The 20741-nt window shown below is 38.5% G+C and overlaps 1 protein-coding gene across 1 annotated transcript; it reads right to left on the bottom strand.

The window, feature by feature from the left end:
* Positions 1 to 8048: 8048 nt before the first annotated feature.
* SFRP4 (secreted frizzled related protein 4) lies at positions 8049 to 19453 on the bottom strand. The gene is made up of 6 exons (XM_081287119.1): positions 17080 to 19453; positions 15726 to 15806; positions 15566 to 15631; positions 13576 to 13774; positions 10664 to 10727; positions 8049 to 8783 (listed from the first exon to the last, which is right to left on the bottom strand). Exons 1-6 carry the CDS (start codon positions 17522 to 17524, stop codon positions 8598 to 8600), a joined length of 1041 nt encoding a protein of 346 aa, XP_081143245.1. The 5' UTR covers positions 17525 to 19453; the 3' UTR covers positions 8049 to 8597.
* Between the last annotated feature and the right edge of the window lie 1288 nt (positions 19454 to 20741).

Below are 20741 nucleotides of genomic sequence, written 5' to 3'. Positions count from 1 at the left end.
CTCCTTCCAATTCACTGCTGGACCTGTGGGTCAACCTCGAGTCCTTGAATTGATGGGGGTAGAATGCTGTGCTTACTGACAAGTTTATATTTTTTTAACCCTATTGCAGAAATTTGTTTACTACCTTACTACTTTCTATTTGTTTATTTTTCATATGGTAGCAGCTTTATTATGAACTTGACTTCACATACAAAGTTGCGATGGTAATGCCACTTCCAGTTAACTCATTTAAAATGTTTAAACATCCCATTTTAGAGATGTAGACTATCCAAAACTTCCAGAAGGGTTATTTTAAAAGAGAGCACATATTGGTACTCATCTTGGGAAGACAGAACAACAGTAATACCAAAACTGAATCCCAGATGAGGGTGCACCACTTGCTCCTAGAACTCAGGGAAGAAAGGAAGTCATTACACAGGCACTATTGGTCCAGGGATTCATGAATACTCGAACCTTATTGTAACTGCTAAAATTAGGTTAACATGCTTTGCTTGTCAAGGGGGCTGACAATGGTTGCCCTTCTTTTGTCACTTCAAAGCTATTACCCAACATATTTGGCATCATACCCATTCATTCCAAAAGGCATCAGAGATGAGAATTGAAGCCTATTCACAAAGCACAGCACCTGAAATGTATAGGTGATATTCAGTGTTGATCTGTGATTGACCTTAAATGATCTGAAGACATCATTCCCTTGGAACACAAATTTATTGATCCCACAGTAAATGATAGGATAAGAAAACTCAAAGTTGAATGAGAGCATCCTTGTTACTGGACAATCATCTTCCAGGCTAATGTCACCCATTTTAACTTCTGTGTCATTATGAAAGGGCCTTCTTTTCATTCTGTCAGTCAATCATCAGAACAGATCCAGGTCCCTGCTCGTTTGAGTCCAGAAGAATTCTAAAATATCAGAGAAAGGAGGAAGGACCCGCCTAAGAGCACAGAGGTCTTCATCATGGCAGATTCCAAGACACAGCAGCCAGGGGGAGCAGGAAATGGCCACTATTTGCTTTTTAAATCCTTGATGATGAACGGAATGATGTATAGGTTTAAAACAAAAAACAGCATGTTATGGGCACCAAAACAGACTGGTAGACCAATGGTACAGAATAGAGGACACAGAGACCAACCCACAAAATTACAATTGTCTTATATTAGACAAAGGTGCCAAAAACATGCACTGGAAAAAAGATAGCATCTTTTCTGGGAAAACTAGAAATCTATGTGCAACAAAATGAAATTAAACTTCTATCTCTCATCATGCACAAAACTTAACTCAAAATGGATCAAGGGCCTAGGTATTAAATCAGAGACTCTGCGTCTAATAGAGGAAAAAGTAGGCCCTAATCTTCATCATGTGGAATTAGGCCCCAACTTCCTTAATAAGACTCCTATAGCACAAGAATTAAAACCAAGAATCAATAAATGGGATGAAATCAAATTAAAAGTTTTTTTCTCAGAAAAAAAAAATCTGTGAGGTGAACAGAGAGCCTACATCCTGGGAGCAAATGTTTGCCCCTCACACATCAGATAGAGCACTAATCTCTATATAAAGAACTAAAAAAGCTAAGCACCAAAAAAACCAAATAACCCAATCAACAAATGGGCCAAGGACCTAAACAGACACTTCAGAGAAGAGGATATACAACCAATCAACAAATATATGAGAAAATGCTCATCATCTCTAGCAATTGGAGAAATGCAAATCAAAACTACTGTATCATCTCACTCCAGTCAGAATGGCAACTATTATGAAGACAACAATAAGTGTTGGTGAGGATGTGGGGGAAAAAGACACTCATACACTGCTGATGGTACTGCAAATTGGTGCAGCCAATATGGAAAGCAGTATGGAGATTCCTTGGAAATCTGAGAATGGTACCACCATTTGACCCAGCTAGCCCTCTCCTCAGACTATATCCAAAAAAACTTAAAAACAGCATACTACAGGGACACAGCCACATCAATGTTTATAGCAGCACAATTCACAATAGCTAAACTGTGGAGCCAACCTAGATGCCCTTCAGTGGATGAATGGATAAAAAAATGTAGCATATATACATAATGGAATATTACACAGCAATAAAAGAGAATAAAATCATGGCATTTGCAGGTAAATGGACGGCATTGGAGAAGGTAATGTTAAGTGAAGTTGGACAATACCAAAAAAACAAATGCCGAATGTTTTCTCTGATATAAGGAGGCTGACTCATAGTGGAGTAGGGAGGGGGAGTATGGGAGGAATAGATGAATTCTAGATAGGGCAGAGGGGTAGGATGGAAAGGGAAGAGGCAGGGGATTAGTAAGGATGGTGGAATGTGATGGATATCATTATCCAAAGTACATGTATGAAGATGCAAATTGGGTGTCAACATACTTTATATACAGAGGTATGAAAAATTGTGATATATATGTAATAAGAATTGTAATACATTCTGCTGTAATTTTTTAAATCAATAAATAAAATAAAAGGACCCACTTCCTAAGTTCTGTGATTATACCACATGTCAGGGAATTTTTGTTCAAGACTTCAGTATGGAAACTCTAGCTGCTTTACAATTATCATAAAGCGTTGACATTGACTTTATTAAATGTATTCTTTCTTTTTGTAGAACTGTAAGAAGATAATGCCTAGGTTCACATCATCATATAATTGTGTGTCACAGCTTCCTGGGAGGAATAATAAGAAAGCCCTTGTTTGGAGGAAATCCTCATCTCAAGATGAAAAAATGCATGGTTATGAACAATAAAACTTTAGCCTCCCCAAACAAATCTGGATGTTTATTTTTATCTTATCTTCCAGAATGGATAAGGTAGCTTATAATATATAAATGCTCATGACATAATATCTTGAGAGGAGTATGGAATACGGGGTAAAAGAGTATAGCATAGATAAAATGAAGGCTAGGGAGGAATAACATGCAAAATGCATAACACAAAGCCCTAGGATAGATTTAGCAGTTGGTCAGAATTTGGCTCTAGACTTTCCAGCATGAAATTCTGAGAAGATGACTTATAGATAGAGATTTACGTAATTTGTGATCTCACTACAGGGTCGTGATGGTAAGATGATGAAAATATCTACAGGAATAGAAAATATTAAAAAATCAAAGTTTTTATTAATCTTGATTTTCCCCCATCTGGGGATGTAGTCTGGATGTTTGCTGCAGTGGTCCACTCTTAAGCTTATGTACAGTGTTGTGTGCACTTCCCAGTATGCTAGCTAGGACTGCTGGGACAGCCTCCTTTTCATTCCACTCAAGAGAGCATAGTGGACATCAAGTGAATTAAGGTCACATTGTATGATTAACATTCCATCCTACCTTCTAAATCCTAATATTAACAAAATCTAAATACAATCTTTGACCATCTAATATTAGTTATAGATTACGCACTTCATGCATTTTTTTAAAAAGTCAAATCAATCATTGGCTTCCTTTAAATTATGCAGAGAAATAAGCATAGTAAGAAATCTCTACCACATGGGCTGGAGATGTGGCTCAAGTGGTAGCACGCTTGCCTGGCATGCGCAGGGCTCTGGGTTCAATCCTCAGCACCACATAAAAATAAAAAAAATAAAGATGTTGTGTCCACCAAAAACTAAAAAAAATAAATATTAAAAATTCTCTCTCTTAGAGAACTGTGTCATAGTAGATTGGGTAGAGAGAGGTGATGGGAGGGGAGGGGAGGGGAAGGGAGGATAGGGAGGGCAGCAGAATACAACAGACACTAGTATGGCTGTATGTATATACCTGGCTGTATAACCAATGTGATCCTGCAACCTGTACACGTGAAAAAATGATAATTCATACCCCATTTGAATCAAATGTATGATATGTCAAGATCATTGTATTGCCTCGAGCAACTAATAAAAAATAAAAATTAAAAAAAAAATTCTCTCTCTCAAAAAAAAAAAGAAATCTCCACCTTCTTAATTTTCTTCACCTCTCTGCCTCCTTCAAATTGAGTACTGTCATCTGCTGTTTCACATGGCCTGACACTGTTACTTCATCAAGGATGGTGCAGAATTCTGAAAACTTCTATAACAGTAATATTAAACTTCACCAGCAGATGGCACTCTACACTCAGTTGTGTACATGGGTGACTCCTTCAGAATGAAGATTTTATATACAAGACAGAGAAAGGTCACTTCTTTTGGATAGAGGTGAATAATCAGAAATCCAATAATGCCCAAAGAGACTTGTTCAATTCAGCCTTAACTCGTGTTATTCTGAATCTTGAGGGGATTGAATTTAGTGAGTGGGATATGGTGCTGTGAGGCAGACCTATGGGGATGGGATTTGCAGTACTTGTAAATATCTTCTGTTTGCAATGCCTATAAATATGCCCCTATGAGAAAAATGTTAGAAAAGGCTGAAAAGTTCTCAGAGCCACCACTCAGCAGCCTGGTCTTGAATTTTAGCTGGTCTTTAGGCAGAAAATGCAACAAAGAAGTTGTTGTGGCTGAAGAAGTGAGGACTGCAAAATAGGTGGGAACATGTGGGAGCTCTGAACTGACACTTGTCAGCATGAGGAAGTACACAGGATAGTGAGGATCGGAAGTGGATTCAAATGCAGGGACAGACTGAGAAAGGAAAGGGGGTGCCTATGCAGGAAGTACCTCTATCCCAACTGCCAAACATAGTTGGGTTCTGGAATCTTATAAATTCCTTTAGGTAAAATGATCCCCATCCTTGAGTCTTTGCTTAGCCATGTACCTTGATACTGAATCCAAAGTCCCTTTGATGACTGTACTAAATCCCTGGGGTAGTCAGATTTCTATTACTATAACAAAATACTAAAGATAATCAACTTTAAAAGAGAAAAGGTTTATTTTGGTTCAGGGTTTCAGAGGTATCAGTCCTTGATCTATTGGCCCCATTGCTTAAGCTTGTGGCAAGGGAGCAAATTATGATGGGGAGCACATGGAGGAACAAGGCTGCTTAAATAAATAAATAAACAAACAGGTGGGAATCCTAACACACACTTAGAGGGAACATTCCCAACAATCTAAGTTTATTCCAGTAGGCCCCACCTCCTGAAGACTCCACCACTTCCCAATAACACCATGGACTAGAGACCAGGGACCGGGCCTTTAACACATGGGCCCTTGAGGGACATTTAAGATCCCCCAAAATTGTAGTCTCTCCAACCCCTTTCCAAGACAGAATACATGAAGCATTCTTGGTTGGAACTTAACTCTGGACTTCCTTGGATCCAGTTCCCTGTAAGGAGGCACCCTGCATAAAATCGACATATTTGTAAAATATACTATCCTAAATTTGAAGGCACTTAGGCTGGGTCTCCTGGTGCCTTTTCTGCCCACTGGGTTGGATTCGCTGACACTGATGCCTGCCTGAACTGTTTAAACTTGCTCATTCATTAGAAGTGTATTGTTTAATGAATATGTGTTCAGATTTTTATGCTTTTAGAGGCTGAGGTTATAGCTTGCACAAGGCCTTGGGTTCAATTCCCCACCCAGTACCACCAAAAAAAAAAAAAAAAATTATGCTTTTAGTAAAGGCAGAAAATTGACTCAGCAATTATCCATGTGATTTTCAGCTGCGGAGATACTTCAATGACATAATAAATATTCAAAATTATTAGAAGCTTAAGTATATTAATGAATTTTTAAAATCCACCAGTTTGCTTCATCAATGGTATTTTACATTTCCTTTGGAACCACGATGGGATTTTATTAATAATTCCATTTCTTGTTTAACCTCAGTTCTTTACACCTCGTTATGTTATTCAAGTTCTTAACTGTTTTGTAAGATTTGGTAACTGCCCTCTGGGTTTGAGGCTTTTCTTTTAGCTAAATTTAATTGCTAATATAATATGAGCTTTTCTCTTTTCAAAGTGTGTCACCAAAGAGACCTGAGATTGCTGTTATAAAATAATTTTCATCTACGTGTCACTGTAGTGTATTTTAGAATTATCTAATTGTAAAACTGTTCTCTCGTGTAAATATCACCACTAAAGATATTAGGCTCACGCTTGTGCTGTCTGAATCTATAAAGGCAAAACTGCACATTTCATGGACTTTGTTACTGCCTTTAGTTGCCTCTTAAAAATATTTCCTTACATTCCAGTAGAAAGAGAAATCTCTTAGGTAGAAGAGCAAATAAGTACTGGGAGCTCCATAGTTTTGATCAGTCTGTTCACTCTTCAAAAAACTTGAACCAAAAATACATTAAAAAGCTTAAAGACATGCATCTTTAACATCTAAGGTTTCAAATAGTGTAGAAGTCAATTACTCACATCAACAGGGACATTTTGTTGACACCACTGCTTTATACATTATGATGGAAAACATGGTGGTAAACTTTTAAGATTTTTATGATTATCATATTGTGATGATCATGAGAATCGGAATCACAGGACCATCCACATGGGCCATAGCCCAAGTGTCCAACTGCAGCATTCTGAAATCCTGGATTGTAGTACTATACTTTGTTCCCTCAATGATGACATAACAGGAGGCTGCCTAGGAAGAGCTGTCCCAGGAAGATGAGGGACTCCTTAATGGGTGACTTTGATTCAAGAATAGCCTTGCCAAACTGTCCTTGGAGACGACTGCAATCTGGAATGTTTCCACCCAAAGTTTCCCATCTCATTTAGTCAAGGTGGCCATGCATTGTGCTCCCAGCCCTATCTGGTTCCCTTCCCTTTCTCTGCCTCAGGCATTTCCTCTACTAGAATTCTTTTGCATTTAATTCTGTTTTGGCACCTGCTTCTCCAAGGACCCAGACTAACACACATGATCAATATAATAGTTTTCAGGTTTGCATGTCTGCGTGACTTTAAACCATACTACATTCTGCATCTTTGATGTTATTTTTGAGGCATCCTGTAATTATAAAATTAACACATGGTCAGACACAGCGGTGCATTCCTGTAATCCCAGTGGCTCTTGAGGCTGAGATAGGAAGATTGCAATTTAGTGAGGCCCTAGGCAACTTAGCAAGACCTTGTCTCAAAATAAAATGTAAAATGGGCTGGGGATGTGGCTCAGTGGTTAAGTGCTCCAGGGTTCAAAAAAAAATTTAAAAAGTAACACATGTTCATTAAACAATACACTTATTTTAGACCATTTTGAACAATCAATGTGTATAGCCTTGAAATATGCTTTCTTAGAATATATTTCATTATCAACAATGTACTGTTAATATATTAATAAAAGTATGGATAGTAGAATAGTTGAATTAAAGTGAAACCGTATTATGAATAGAGCTGATGATATTCCTTCAAGTGGTCAGAGGTCAGGACTGACTCTGTAGTAGGCATTAGTCTGGTGAATAATTAAGTACTATCATGTAGGTCAAGGATATTTAGAAGTGTGAAGTCACCCTCAGTGAGTGCTATGCTTATGTTCAACCTTTTCATAAAAACCACACAGTGGTCTGGTTAATCTTTAGGGGTTAATCAAACACACAGAGTAGAGAGATTAAGTCATCTCATTAAAGATCTTGTAAAAACTCATTTAATTACCCCTCTCCTAAGAAGTAAGGACCATGGCCAATCTAAAGGAGAAATCAGTCTTAAGATTTCAGATGTTTTCCACTAATTCCATACATAGTAGAACAAGTGGGCAAGTGGCCTCTGTCCTCTTCCCCAAACACAGAGCTGTGGTGGCCATGCCATAGCAGGCTGAGAATCAGCAGGTTGAGAACCCACAGGCCCTGCAGTGAGCACCAGCAATTGCAGGGAGAACATTTTCCCTGGTTTGGCAATCCTGATCCATGGATGTATTGGGAAGGGGGATGAGCATTATATCTCTGGTGGGTGTAAAATATTTGAGGGTTGACCCACTCATTGGGACCTAAATCGTAATGGGACAAACCAACTCACTGTTTCTGGTGCTGCTTGGAGAGTACTGACAAGAAGTATCATGACTCTGAGATCAGAGCATCTTCAACACAGCAGGTAACCAGAAAACAAGAATCCAGGCATTGTCTCTCTGCTTCTCCTTTTTATTTATTTGTTTGTTATTATTTTAGATTTTTTAAAGAGCTTTTACCTAAAAAACAAAGCTGGAAGTCTTCCTTCTCTAGGTATTTCAAAAATCTGCCTTCATCACAAAAATCTTTGTGCAGACATTAAACACATAAAGATCTTTTAAACATCCATTTCTCTTGCTTTCCTCAGAAGCATTGTGTTTTCCATCACATTTTCAAATATTGTTAACATTTTAGCAGAAACCAAATATTTTGTCCAAAAAATCAGCACTTCATTTGAAATACGGCATTAGTTTTACAACACTCATATTAGGTCAGATTCTAAGAACAAAAGCATATTTCCTCCACATGGAAATCACATAGAATATGCACACAGACTACTCTGAATGCAAAACGCTTTCAACCAACTTTATTTATTACACCTTCCATACCAAAGGGCAAACCTATCAGTATGGCTTGTGGTGCCTTAGAAATAGAAATTGAAGCCTATCATTAAGAAAAAAATGCTGCAAGATGTGTCTATGTAGAGCACTGCAGTGAGTCGTTAAGGCAAGGGGCACGTGGCCTTACACAGGCTGTCCCAGGCAAGGCCTGGCCTCATCAGTAAGGAAGTCTCCATTTAGGACATCAGTCAGCTCACACTCTTTTGGGGTTTGTTTTCTTCTGGGCACTTCTAGCTTTAATATTCTTCTTAGGGCTGGCTGGTTTGGGAGCGGGTGGTTTTCCCTTTGGTTTGGGTGGATTACTACGACTGGTGCGTCCGGCAGTTCGCTTCTTATCCTGAAGTGTTCTCTGCTGTTCCTGCAGCCTCTCTTCCCACTGCTGGGAGGCAAAATTTGCAAAGATGACTGTGAAATACATCGCACCTCTTTTTTTTTTTTTTTTTTTTTTTTTGGTACAGGGGATTGAACTCAGGGTCACTTAACTACTGAGCCACATCCCCAGGCCTATTTTGTATTTTATTTAGAGACAGGATCTCACTGAGTTGCTTAGCACCTCACTCTTGCTGAACCTGGCTTTTAACTCGAGATCCTCCTGCGTCAGCCTCCTGAGCTGTTAGGATTAAAGGCATGCGCCACTGCACTGTGCCCAAAATCATACCTCTTTTGATGTTAAACTAGTATTAGCATTTACAAGTGCAATTTTTTTTTTGGTCAGTGCAAAGGTTTCACTATAATATCATGACAATGACAATTATAATAGCCACTGGATTTAAGTGTTAAACACTTGTCAAATACCAGGTGAATTGGAAAGTGCCCAATATATGGAGAAGTCAACATGTGTTCATTTCTTTGAAACTCACAAAGTCGGCAACACTGTCATGAACAGAAAATAAGCACACAGAGACTATCTGCAGAAGGCCATATAGTTGGTAAATACTTGAACCAAGATTTAAGTTCACCCACTGTCTCCAGGGACCCAGACCCGCACCCACAGGTTTTGACCACCAGCCCTATAATGCAACATTTCTACACAGTAACAACTGAAAATCAATCCACTTGAATAGACACTGCTTTATATTATAATACATATTTTCCTGTTCCTTTCTTGTTAGAGTATATTTCATTCAGCAAAAATTTGAGCAGGCACTAGAAATGTAATGAAAAGGAAAACAGTCTCCTAGGACATAATTCTAGTATGTTCTAGAATACCAAACTCATTATTGCATGTTGCTTTCACATGGGAAAGTATATTGGAACATTTGCCGCCCAAACTGTGATTCTTGAAAGCTTTTTTTTTTTTTTTCTCTCTCTCAGCAACATTAGGTCCTTTGGCCAACTTGCCTTTTCCATTGATGTCTTTAGATTACTGTTGTCTTGGAAGTCAGGAAACCAATTCTGCTAATAGAGCAATTTCTTTCTAGTAGCACTGAGCATGCTCTTATTCAGACATGTTCTGAGTAGGGGATGCTGTGTTGTAACTACATTCTCCATAAGTCAATTAATATATATTTTTGCCTTGCCTGAGAATTCTTATTCATTCAAATTAAAAGAATATGGGCAGGAGCAGTCCCTTCTGTGAATTGGAAAACATGAATTCTCCTAAATATGTCTAAACTTACCTTCAAGAGAGGAGATGCTTTGAAAGTTTCAAACCAATTACCTGATTTCTCATCTTGAGGCAAAAAAACTATGCTTATTCCTTTAACTGAACTATTGGTATCTCTATGGTGTTACCGCTAAAATCATGGATTTGGTTATCTGTGTTTTTTTTATAATAACCTTACAATATTTTAAATAGAGAAAGATTTTGCTATGTATAATTATTTAGAGACAGGGTCTCACTGAGTTGCTTAGTGATGGTATAAACAGTGTAGTATAGTGATGGTATAAATTTTTGAACTAGATGATTGCATCCCTATATGTTGGTTTTAATCCCAGTAGGTATTATTAACTCTACTCAATATCTTATTTGATAAAACAATTATATTGTAATACAATAAGAAAACCAAAGAATAATTTAATTTAGAAATAAAAGTACATTATAATTGAACACAAAAACCAACTCTGAAGCTGAATGATAGATTTCTGATAAAAATTCCAAATATTAATACCTATACTTAATTACTTATTCAAAAGACAGATACTATTACCAGTTCCCATGAGAGCTTGGACATAAAGAATGTGAAGAATTCTCAAATTGTATTGATTTAAGTTACATGCATTTTCATACATATTCAGAGTATTGCTAATTATACTTACTATGGATCTTTTACTAAGTTGATCTCTCCATTTTTCAACTAAGCAATTTTCAAGAAGCATCATCCTGAAAGAAATAAATTTATCTTAGTACTTTATAAAAGTAAAAAGCTTAAAGTGCAGAAAATTATTTAAAATTCGTTTCAATAACCTTATCCCTATAATCCATTCTTTTCAAATACACACACACACAGAATATACATGTACATATATATACATATGTATATGTATTTTAGAGCACATTGTATTTCACAACCAACTGTATATTTCCTTTCATCATTATATTCATTTTCTGATATAATTAGAAAAGTTCAAAGATTAATTTTAAATAATATAATATTACAACTTTGGTTATTCATTTAGCCATGTCTTTATTCTTGAATTTTTCCTTTTGTTTAGCTATTATTACCAGGGTTGTGTTGAATATCCTTATATATAGTAGTGTGCTCTGGATTATTATTTCCTTAAGACAGATTTCTGAAAGTAGAATAACTAGGTTAAAGGATTTTGACTTTATATTTAAAGATTTACACACATAGTACCAAACTGTTTTCAAAATGTTTGTACTTCCATCCAACTCACTAACATTAAGAATTAGGTAACAATGAATCTGCTGGACTTATGGCTCAGTGATAGAGCACTTGCCTAGCATGTGTGAGGCACTGGGTTTGATTCTCAGCATCATATATAAATAAAATAAAGGTCCACTGACAGCTAGGAAAAACTATTTTAAAAACGTATTTATTTAATCAATGCATTATAATTATACACAATATTGGATTCATTGTGACATGTTGTCCATGCAATTAACATAATTTTCTCAGTTTCACTCCTTAGTACTTTCCCTTTTCTTTCCCTCCTCCCACCCCCTTCCATCCTCTTCCTGTACTCTGTTGTTCTCCCTTCTATTTTCATGAGCCCCCTTTTTAATTCCCTTTTTCTCCCTAGCTTCCACATGGGAGAGAAAACATCCCACCCCAATCTTTATTTACTATTTGCATTTCTTCAAGGTCTTGGCTGTATGGATTTATGTATGCATATTTCTACATTGTGTTCTCAACATTTTAAATGTTGTGTGAACTTTTTATAAAGCAAGGTCACAAAACTTGTCATATCCTCCTCAAGAATTTTTCTCAACTTTTACCAGTCTATTTTTGTTATTTTGAGTATACAGTGTTATGTAGTCCATTATGTGCATTGATATTTTTCCCTGCAATTTCTTATATAACTTTTTGTTTACAAAGTCCTTACCTTTCAGATCTCACATATTTAGTCACCTAATTTCATCATCTTTGATTAAGTTTGTGAAATATTTATCAATTGAATCTATTTGAAATTTATAGTACAGTATAAAGTGAAAACACTAATTTTGCAAATAAGCTTATTTGCAGCATTTACTAAATAACATTTGTTTTCTACCAATTTACCACATTTCTTTCATAATAGAAAGTCATTTTATGCCTTGAAATCTCTTGAGATTTTTTAAAAACTTATCTATACATCTACTCTAGCAACCACATGGGTTTCAACAAGTGTAGCTTTATACTAGTTTTGTAAGTTTTTAAGACAGATCTCCTCTCATCACTTTTATTTCCAAAATCCCCTTTACATGCCCTTACTAGATTCTTTTTTCCAAAAGATCATGAATACCATTTGTGAAGACATACATCCCAACCATCCAAAAAATTTGGAATGAAATGGGGTAATAAACCCCTTTGTCTGTTCAAATAGAATTTAATGACTAGCATCTAGCAATAGCAGGTGCAAACAGACACAAACCCAGAAACACAGCTGACTTCCTATCAGAGACAACATGTAAGTGGAAGGACAGCCTGAAAGCCAAGAATGTAAGGCAGCGTGTGAGGAGGTACACTGGTATTGATAGAATATGGAATGAGAAATCATTCAAGTGAACTTTTAAAGGAAATGTTTATTTCCTGTTTGGAGGAATGGAATCTTGGGCTACACCAAGAAGAAACAGAGAATCATGGATGGTAGAGAATCAAAGGGATTGCTTATTATATACAAATGAGTGATTTTGCTAGAAAGTATTTGTAGGATGTTATGGGGCACACCTTGGAAACTGGGCTGTAACATATTTATTTATTTATACTTTGCCTTGTGATGACTTGAGTTGGCAATCATGTATTCCTAGATTCAGAAGTCACCTTAAAAACTTGGGTGCAGTGGAGTATAGGAGCATGTGTGTAATCCCAGAAAGTCAGGAGGCTGAGACAGGAGGATCACAGATTTGAGGCCAGCCTAATCAATTTAGCAAGGCCCTAAGCAACTTAGTGAGACCTTGTCTCAAAATAAAACTAAAAAAGGGCTGAGGATGTAGCTCAGTGGCAAATTACCCCTAGATTAAATCCCCAGTATCCATTAAAAAAAAGAGTCCTTTTAAAATCTGTGCATATATATTCAATATTCTATAAAACAAATATTGTGAAGTGTACATAAAAAAATTTATGAAGTCATAGTCCCAGAGTTGACTTTTAAGTTATTAAATAAACCAAAATCAGTATTTTTCATACTAAGATTGAATGGTTTAGAGAAGAATTGTTCTTCCTCAAAGTAACTAAATTGCTTATATGATTTTGAAATCACTTAATGAATTCTGAAATTGATTTTCCAAAATTTTATTTAAATACATTTCTACTTTCTTTCATTCTCTAAGGATTTAATTCACACACACACACACACACACACACACACACACACACACACATATATATATATGTATATAAAATGCCAAGAAAGAAATGAAATGAAATGGGGTAATAAACCCCTTCTTCTGTTCAAAACTACTTTTTCAAGAACTACTAGTGCTGTCCTGTTGTTTTTAAAGCCATGACTGCTAAGAGCATTTCATATGTCTGTGCGCAGTGTGCATATTCTTCAGCTGTTGAGCTTACCTTGAGCGCCACTCGTAACACATGATAAGAACATCTTGGTGGGGCAGGATGTGTGGACACTGGCAGGAGGAATTTGTAATGAGCGGGACTTGTGTTCGAGGGATGGGTGACAAGGACTTGAAGATCTCTTTTACATCTACCACTGTTGTTACTTCATTGCAGCCACTCCTCTGCACGGCTTTTATTTTGGCATGAATAACTACAATTTAAAAATTGAAAAAGAGTCATTGAAGCCTTGGGTTAAAACTAGGGATGGTGCCTTCATGCCAACTCCTGAGCCTCTCTTAAATAATCACTCCTATAATTATGGTCAGGTCCAAGCAGCCCTGATGCAGGCAAAAGCCCATATGCTAAATGCAAGGCATCCCATGCTGTCAACATTGTCTACAAAGTTCTGAATCATGCTGCCAGATGGAAAAGCAAGCCAAAGGCAGTCTTTAGTTTGGGTTCTGCCTTAGGTCAGCAAAAAATTTCACAGAAACATATTTATGTGTTTTTATTCCCCTGTGATGATTTGAAGTGAGTATCATACATTCTCAGGCTCCGAAGTCACTTTTAAAGTCTGTATTCCTTCCATCACCCATCTGATGCTTCAACTTCTTCTGTTTTACAGAGAGAATTTATTAGAGTCATAACAACTGCAAGGAATCTCTGAGGACTGTTGTTCTCAATCCTTTAATTTCACAGATCGACAAAGTAAGGCCCAGGGTGAGTAGAGGTAGAATTGTTATTACAGATGGCTGCTAATGTCACTGTCTTTGATCAAGTTTTAAATTCTGACTTCTTTGGTTCCTTACTATTATCACTGCCTCCTATGGAGTTGTAATCAACCTAATATGGGTCATTCTTGGATTCCATCCTAGAAAGCTGGCTTAGATGGAGCCAAAAGTAGTTGAAAAGAAAATGTTCCATCATCAAGGTAGTTCCAAGGCTGTGACACCCCAGAGAACAGCTTGGCAGAGAAACTGATTAGCACCTGGATTTTGACAGATGAGGGACTAAGTAGGTCAGAGTCAGACAACATCTACACATAACAGGTTTCAAGAAAAAATTCTAGTGGAAAGAAATAATGTATTTTTGTTGTTGTTGTGTATGAATGTTGAATTACCCATGTTGGTTATGTATAATCTCAAATCTGATACCTAAAGTTCTGATTATTTTTTCAGCATTCTAAACAGTCATGATTTTCCTACCTTTGTGAATGCTATATAATCTAAGCTTGATATAAAATTTAAATTTGAAATATGAAGACTAAATTAGAGAGTAACTTGAATATCTTTCCCTAGTTTCCTCTTACTTCAGTAAAAATAACTTAAGATATGCAACAAAGTATAAAATAGCCCAAGTAGGCATTTTGAAAAAAAAATGTTTTAGTTAAATTTACTTTCAAATTATGCTAGTAGAGTTAGTTACTTGAAACACTTAAAATATTATGACTGACTTTTTTTTTCCTTTGAAGAGACTGCTGAATGGTACTTTCAAATAAGAAAGAGGAGGGCATTTAAAGTATTTCAATGCTGTAGTCATAGAGTTTCGTCTAATAATATTCTATAACATATTTCTCCACAATTTTTTAAGATTTTAAATATTTGTTACTATAGGTAAAAAGATAGATGGGCTAGTCTTAATTATCTTGCCTCTGGACCTCAATTTTCTGGACCTCAGTCAAATCCATGGACCACATCTCCATCCTTCCTGTAGCAATAAAATCTTAGGACGAGAATAAGGGAACAGGTCATTTGCTGAGCAGCATTTCTCACCAAGATCAATGTATGATTTAAACAATGTTCTCACCTGGGCAATTTATTTTGTTTGTTTTGATCTACCCAGAAAGGCAAGAGGTTTTACAACAATTATCTTGCTGTTCTGAACCGACATAATCATCTAGAAGAATCATCAAGCCTCCTTTTACTTTGTGACTAACAAATCGGGCCTTTTCAATTTTGTAGTTTGCCAAGTCTCAAGTAACTGGCTTTAGCAGATGACTTACCATAGCTGTAGTTTTTGCTCAGATATGTTGCCAAAGTTGGCTTCACCTTTTTGCACTTGCACCGATCTAAAAAAGGCAAAAAAGAGAACTTTAAAAAGTTGGATAAGGGATACAGAAATCACTCTGAGAAGGAGAGGGAGCCAATGGGGAAAGAACTTACCAGGGCTTAGGTGTTTACAGTCCACATCAAGGGGCCGTTCCTGCACCATCATGTCTGGTGTGATGTCTATCCACTTCATGTCTGAAACATAAACAGGGCCATGAAAGGTGGTCAGTGACTGAGTCTGTTCCCCCTACTGGAATACAAGAGGATTTGAAAAGATAAACTAATACAGTAGTGCAAAAGATTACTACTAGTAATAAAAATGGCAGGTGTCAGCTACTTCTCACTAATGACATCCCCAGGCTTAGGTAAGAAGTCTCTCAGGTGAGACTTTGCCTATCCAAGCACAAATAGATGTGAATGAACACCTATGTAACCAACAAGGAAAAAAAATGAGTTCACTTCCTCTGAAAGTAATAGTAAAACATTTATTTTACAAGCTAACACTTTAATCAAAATAATCAGAATATTTTCAAATCCTCACTGCACATTTTGCAGTGCAGCAACAGTGCAGAGTTGCACAACCAAAAACAAGCATTGCTATCATTTATAAAATGCAAACAATACAAGTTTTTTCTCTAAAACTCTAAATTAGAGAGGACTTTTAATTTATCCCTCCACTTAACCACGCCTCCTTTGTGTTCAGAGCAATCCACTAAAGTATAACTTCAGAGGTGACTCTAAAGTGACACCATGATCTCTTTTAATGTGGTGTAACCTAGCTTAGGGGAAGCCTGGATACAAGAAGGCAAAGTTATTCTTAGGTTTCCTTTTAAGAAGTGAATTTAGACCTTCTCCTTCCAAAAATAAAAAATAAAAAAAAGAAAGAAAAGCAGCAAGCAAGCAGCAAATTGAGAAAAGAAGCTGAAAAGGGATTAACTAAATTGATGCCACACTAGGTAGCATCTTTAATATGAAACAAAGGTCAGTATCTGGCAAGGAACAGCCTACATTGCAAACCCTACTCCTGATGGGGAGTAAAGACCATTATTGCTCTTTCAGAAAGAAGTTTTAAAAAGTAGCACCAAATGCCCAGTGGGACTTGTAAAAGCATTAAACTAGCTACATGCGCTGTGTTTAACACTGATTCACACTCTCAGAAATATCTGTTTGCTACTATTATTATTTCTGCTATTACTGTAAATAAAAACATTATCAATGTTTCCCTTGTAAGCAAAATCTTCCCCTCGCCCTCCCTTCATGGAGCGCCAAATATTCTTGCCAGTCTTGTTAAGTAAAGTCTTCTGCCATTCCTTCCCACCTCTTCCAAGCCTGGGAAGTGAGGCTGGTGCTGCAAGGGAGGGTGCTATGAACACCCCCTGGCAGCTGTAGATGTGGTCCGCCTAGTTCTCAAGTGGCGGTGACGCCCCAGGCACTTCCTGGCCTCCCTCCATCTTTCCCAATGCCTCACCATCCGGGAGGTCGGTGACTATGGCCTCTGGCGAGATGCACACCCCACGGTCATAGACTGGTAACTCGTCGCAAGCCAGGCTCTCGGGCCAGCTGTGGTTATACATCTTCATGAGGGGTTCACAGTCGTCGCGCGCGCGCTGGCACACGGACTTGCAAGGCTTGATAGGGTCATGCAGGAACTCCAGGGTGCAGATGGGCGCATACATGGCACAGAGGAAGAAGCGCAGCACAGCGCTGCAGTTCACATCCACCAGCTCCTCGTATTGCTCGATGGCCAGGATGGCATTCTCCTGCGTGCTGTGGTGCAGGTGGTTGGGCATCCGCGTGATGTTCCAGGGCATGTGCCTACACATGGGGATGCGCACCGCTTCGCAGGGCGCGCCGCGCACGCCCAGCGCCAGGCGCAGCCACAGGCACAACGCCACGAGGATGGAGAGGAGCATGGCACTGCCCTCCTGCGCTGCGATCCAGATAGGCAGAAAGTGCCCTTTTCTTCCTGCTAGTCTTTCGTTGTTGCTTCTCCGAAGAGGAAATCCTTCGGGTTACTGAAGAGTTTTCCTCCCCAAACTCCAGTCAGCAGCAACAGGCGGCCCTGGGGTCTGGCTGCGAATCTCGACCGTCCAGCTAAAAAAGCACCAGCAGGGCCAGCGCTCAGCCTCCAAGACACAAACTCGCTCAGGCTGCTCCAGTCCCGGACCCCACAGCTCCCAGCGCAGCCAGCCATGGCCATTTCGGCACCCTATTTATCTCGACACCTCCCCTGACGTGGGCTCAGAACGCTCCCTTGGCAGCTGGAGGAGCGGCGCGGGCTCTCTCTCTCTCTGCAGCCCCACCCCCGTCCCCTCCGAGCAGAAGCGGTGACATCACCTCCCCAGGCTGAAGCCAAGGGCTGGAATCCTGCATTTCCTTCAAAGTCCCTCATTTTCAGTCTGGCCTAATCCTTTTCCTTCGGATCAAGAGCATCTGGCAGTCCTTTTGGACACCGCATAGAGGAGGCTACAGGAGAGAAATTCAAGAGAAAGAAAAGGCTCTTTGCTCCTTCTGCCTTACGGTTTTCCGGACTGATAGGAGTTGGAGGGAAATGGGAAGTTTGGTTACCTTCAAATTCTGAAGCGCATTTGCTTTCTCCAGCAGGGGGCATGAGAAGCGCTGAGTAGTGAGTGGTGTTGGACCAAGGGATGGTACAGTAAATGTGGAAACAGGATGTGCACACTTTATATAAACCACCCCACCCCAGTCCTAACTGTGTGAAGTTTGTTGTTGTTGTTATTGTTGTTGTTATTGTGGCTACTGGACATTATCTCTGGCTCAAGTTTTCCCAGGGGAGTACTTGGCTTGTGCCTTCTCCAGGAAATAAACAAGACTGCCCAGAAGTATAAGAGCATCTTCTAGTTTGAGAAATGTCTAGTCACTATCAACATTCCCTCTTCCTTCTTCTAAATGGTTAGTCCCCTTTCGAGCATGAATGGAATCCGGGAGAAAACAAAGAAACTTCTGGACACCACAATCTGATTTTCCCCCCCTTTCCATTCCAGCAGCCTAAAATCTTGATCTTTGATGTACTTCAAGACTGTTACTTAAGTTCAATAAGAAGCTGTTTCTCTGGGAAGCAAGTAGGTATGCTTTATTTTCTCTTTTCTCTTACTTGATTAGGAAGAGGCAGCAAAACCAACTACTGGCCCCATTACTCACAGGAAAGGGAGGCTTTATTGTTGTGAGTGTACCTCAGTTTTTAGGCAGTACAGCCTCTAGAATATGTTTTCCTATAGCCTTAGTAAAATGCAAACATGTTCTGGCAGCTCTAGGAGTGGTGCGGGCTCTCTCTTTAATCTTTAATCTTTAAAAACGTAATTTAATTTGAAATCTAAATTTAAGGCAGTTATTTTTGTTTTCTTTCCTAATCTTAGACCCACAAAGTTAGTTTAGTTTTGACCCTGACCAAGACTGAGGATTAAAATTGCTGACTAAACAAGTAACAACTGACATTTATTGGGCCTCTATAGTGGGCCCAATATGAAGTAAAAGCTTTAAATTCATTTTCTTATTTCTCTAGGAACATGAATTAAACATGGTAAGTTAAAAGGATAAATGAGACAGATACATTTCAATATTCACCAGAGGAGTCAAGTCCTATTTAGTCTTTTTAGGTACAGGTCAGGGTGTCCTAAAACAGCAAAGCCAACCTTGACATGTAGATAGACCTCAAGCTCCAAAGATGCCACACTAGATCAGTAAAACATAAAGCAAAAGAGATAACTACATAATATTTCAAGCCATTTCCAGCAGTGAAATTCTGAATCTAAACCACTCCCTGAGTGAAAAAAAAAAATAGCTTCAGTTTCTATTGGAGGAGCAAGAGAAAGAGCAGAATGACCTACCATTTTCCTATCAGTTGTTTGAGGAGGGGGAACTTGAAGAGGGCTCGAACTTCTGCAGTGAGTTTGAACCTGCTGTTTTTCTAAAATATATAAGGACCATGTCCCAACATTTCATGGGTTTCCTTGATGTTCTTGGAATTCATGTCCTTTAAGAAAAGGTGAGTAGAGGTGAAAAGTCCCTTTTCATAAAGTTCTTTGCTTATCCCATCAGCCCATCAAACTCTGTCTCTTATGTTTCTACAGCAGAGGAGGGATTCATCAGGAGAACTGGTCAACTTCCTTTCCTCATCATGTCCCCCCAAAGAGCCTGTGATTCTAGAATCTGTATTTCAGCACTCAATCCAATATTCCTAAGCTGAGAAAGTTCCCCTAGACCATGGCTTCTCTCCAGGTGATTCCATTTCAGGATCCTGAAGTGCCTGCTTTTCTGCTCATCCTCTAAGTGGCTGGAGTTCTCTAGGATTTCATCCTCAGTTCTCTTCTCATTCTCAACACTCCCCTCTGCTCCAGGGGTTGCCACTTTTGGCACTTTTGATATCTGGGGCTGGAGAATTCCTTGCCAAATGTCCCCTGGTATGGCAGGGGAAGAAGATCTAACTGAAATTTATCTTCTCTCCCTGCTCAGAGCTAAACTCCCAGTGACTCAAGCCAGAAAGCTCTTCCTTTTAATCTAATTTTTTCTCTATAATTCCCAAAACCATTTCACCCTTTCCATTCCCACGACCACCATGTTAGCTCAGCTAAGATCTCTTGCCTGAATAATAAGAGTTTCCTGCTTGGTCCTCCTGCCTTTTCTCTGACCCTACTCATTCTTCACAACACTGACATCTGAATGAGCTTTCTAAGGAACATACCAGATGATGCCCCTCTAGCTTTAAATGAATTAAAGGCTCCCAAGTTCCCCCAATTATTACTAACAAAATTCTTAAAATAACTTTTAAGGCCCTCAGTGATCTGGCTCCAGATTGTCCTTCAGTTTAGTGCTTGAAACTCAATGCTATACCTATTTTCACTTGCTTCTGTGTCCTTCATTCAGGAATGTTCTCTCCCACTCTCACTTGGCTCACTCTTCCTCATCCTTGATATCAAATGAGAAGAAGGTATAAACTTGGAAAGTAAGGGTTATTTCTTAGTTTCTTTTTCTTTTTTTTTTTTTTTCCTTGATGTCATATGACAGATCCTAACAGTGCTTAAACATAACCCTATGAACTTTGTTCTTGAGGGGATCAGTCTCAGTGCAAATGTGACCTTGAGGAAAGTCCTTGAGCCCAAGGCTTTACTA

This window comes from Spermophilus citellus, assembly GCF_964194105.1.
Source record: "Spermophilus citellus genome assembly, chromosome: 3".
Lineage (NCBI taxonomy): Eukaryota > Metazoa > Chordata > Mammalia > Rodentia > Sciuridae > Spermophilus > Spermophilus citellus.
The sequence above is the reverse complement of the archived record's forward strand: the minus strand, read 5'-3'. Positions and strand labels throughout refer to the sequence as shown.

Bases quoted from the DNA above. Each gene is read 5' to 3' on its own strand.
- SFRP4 (XM_081287119.1), bottom strand. From the start codon at position 17,524: ATGCTCCTCTCCATCCTCGTGGCGTTGTGCCTGTGGCTGCGCCTGGCG. The intron at 13,775-15,565 runs GTAAGTCATCTG...TTTAAATTGTAG, and splicing joins GAGCAAAAACTACAGCTATG to TTATTCATGCCAAAATAAAA. The intron at 8,784-10,663 runs GTAAGTATAATT...TTTGCCTCCCAG, and splicing joins AACTTAGTAAAAGATCCATA to CAGTGGGAAGAGAGGCTGCA.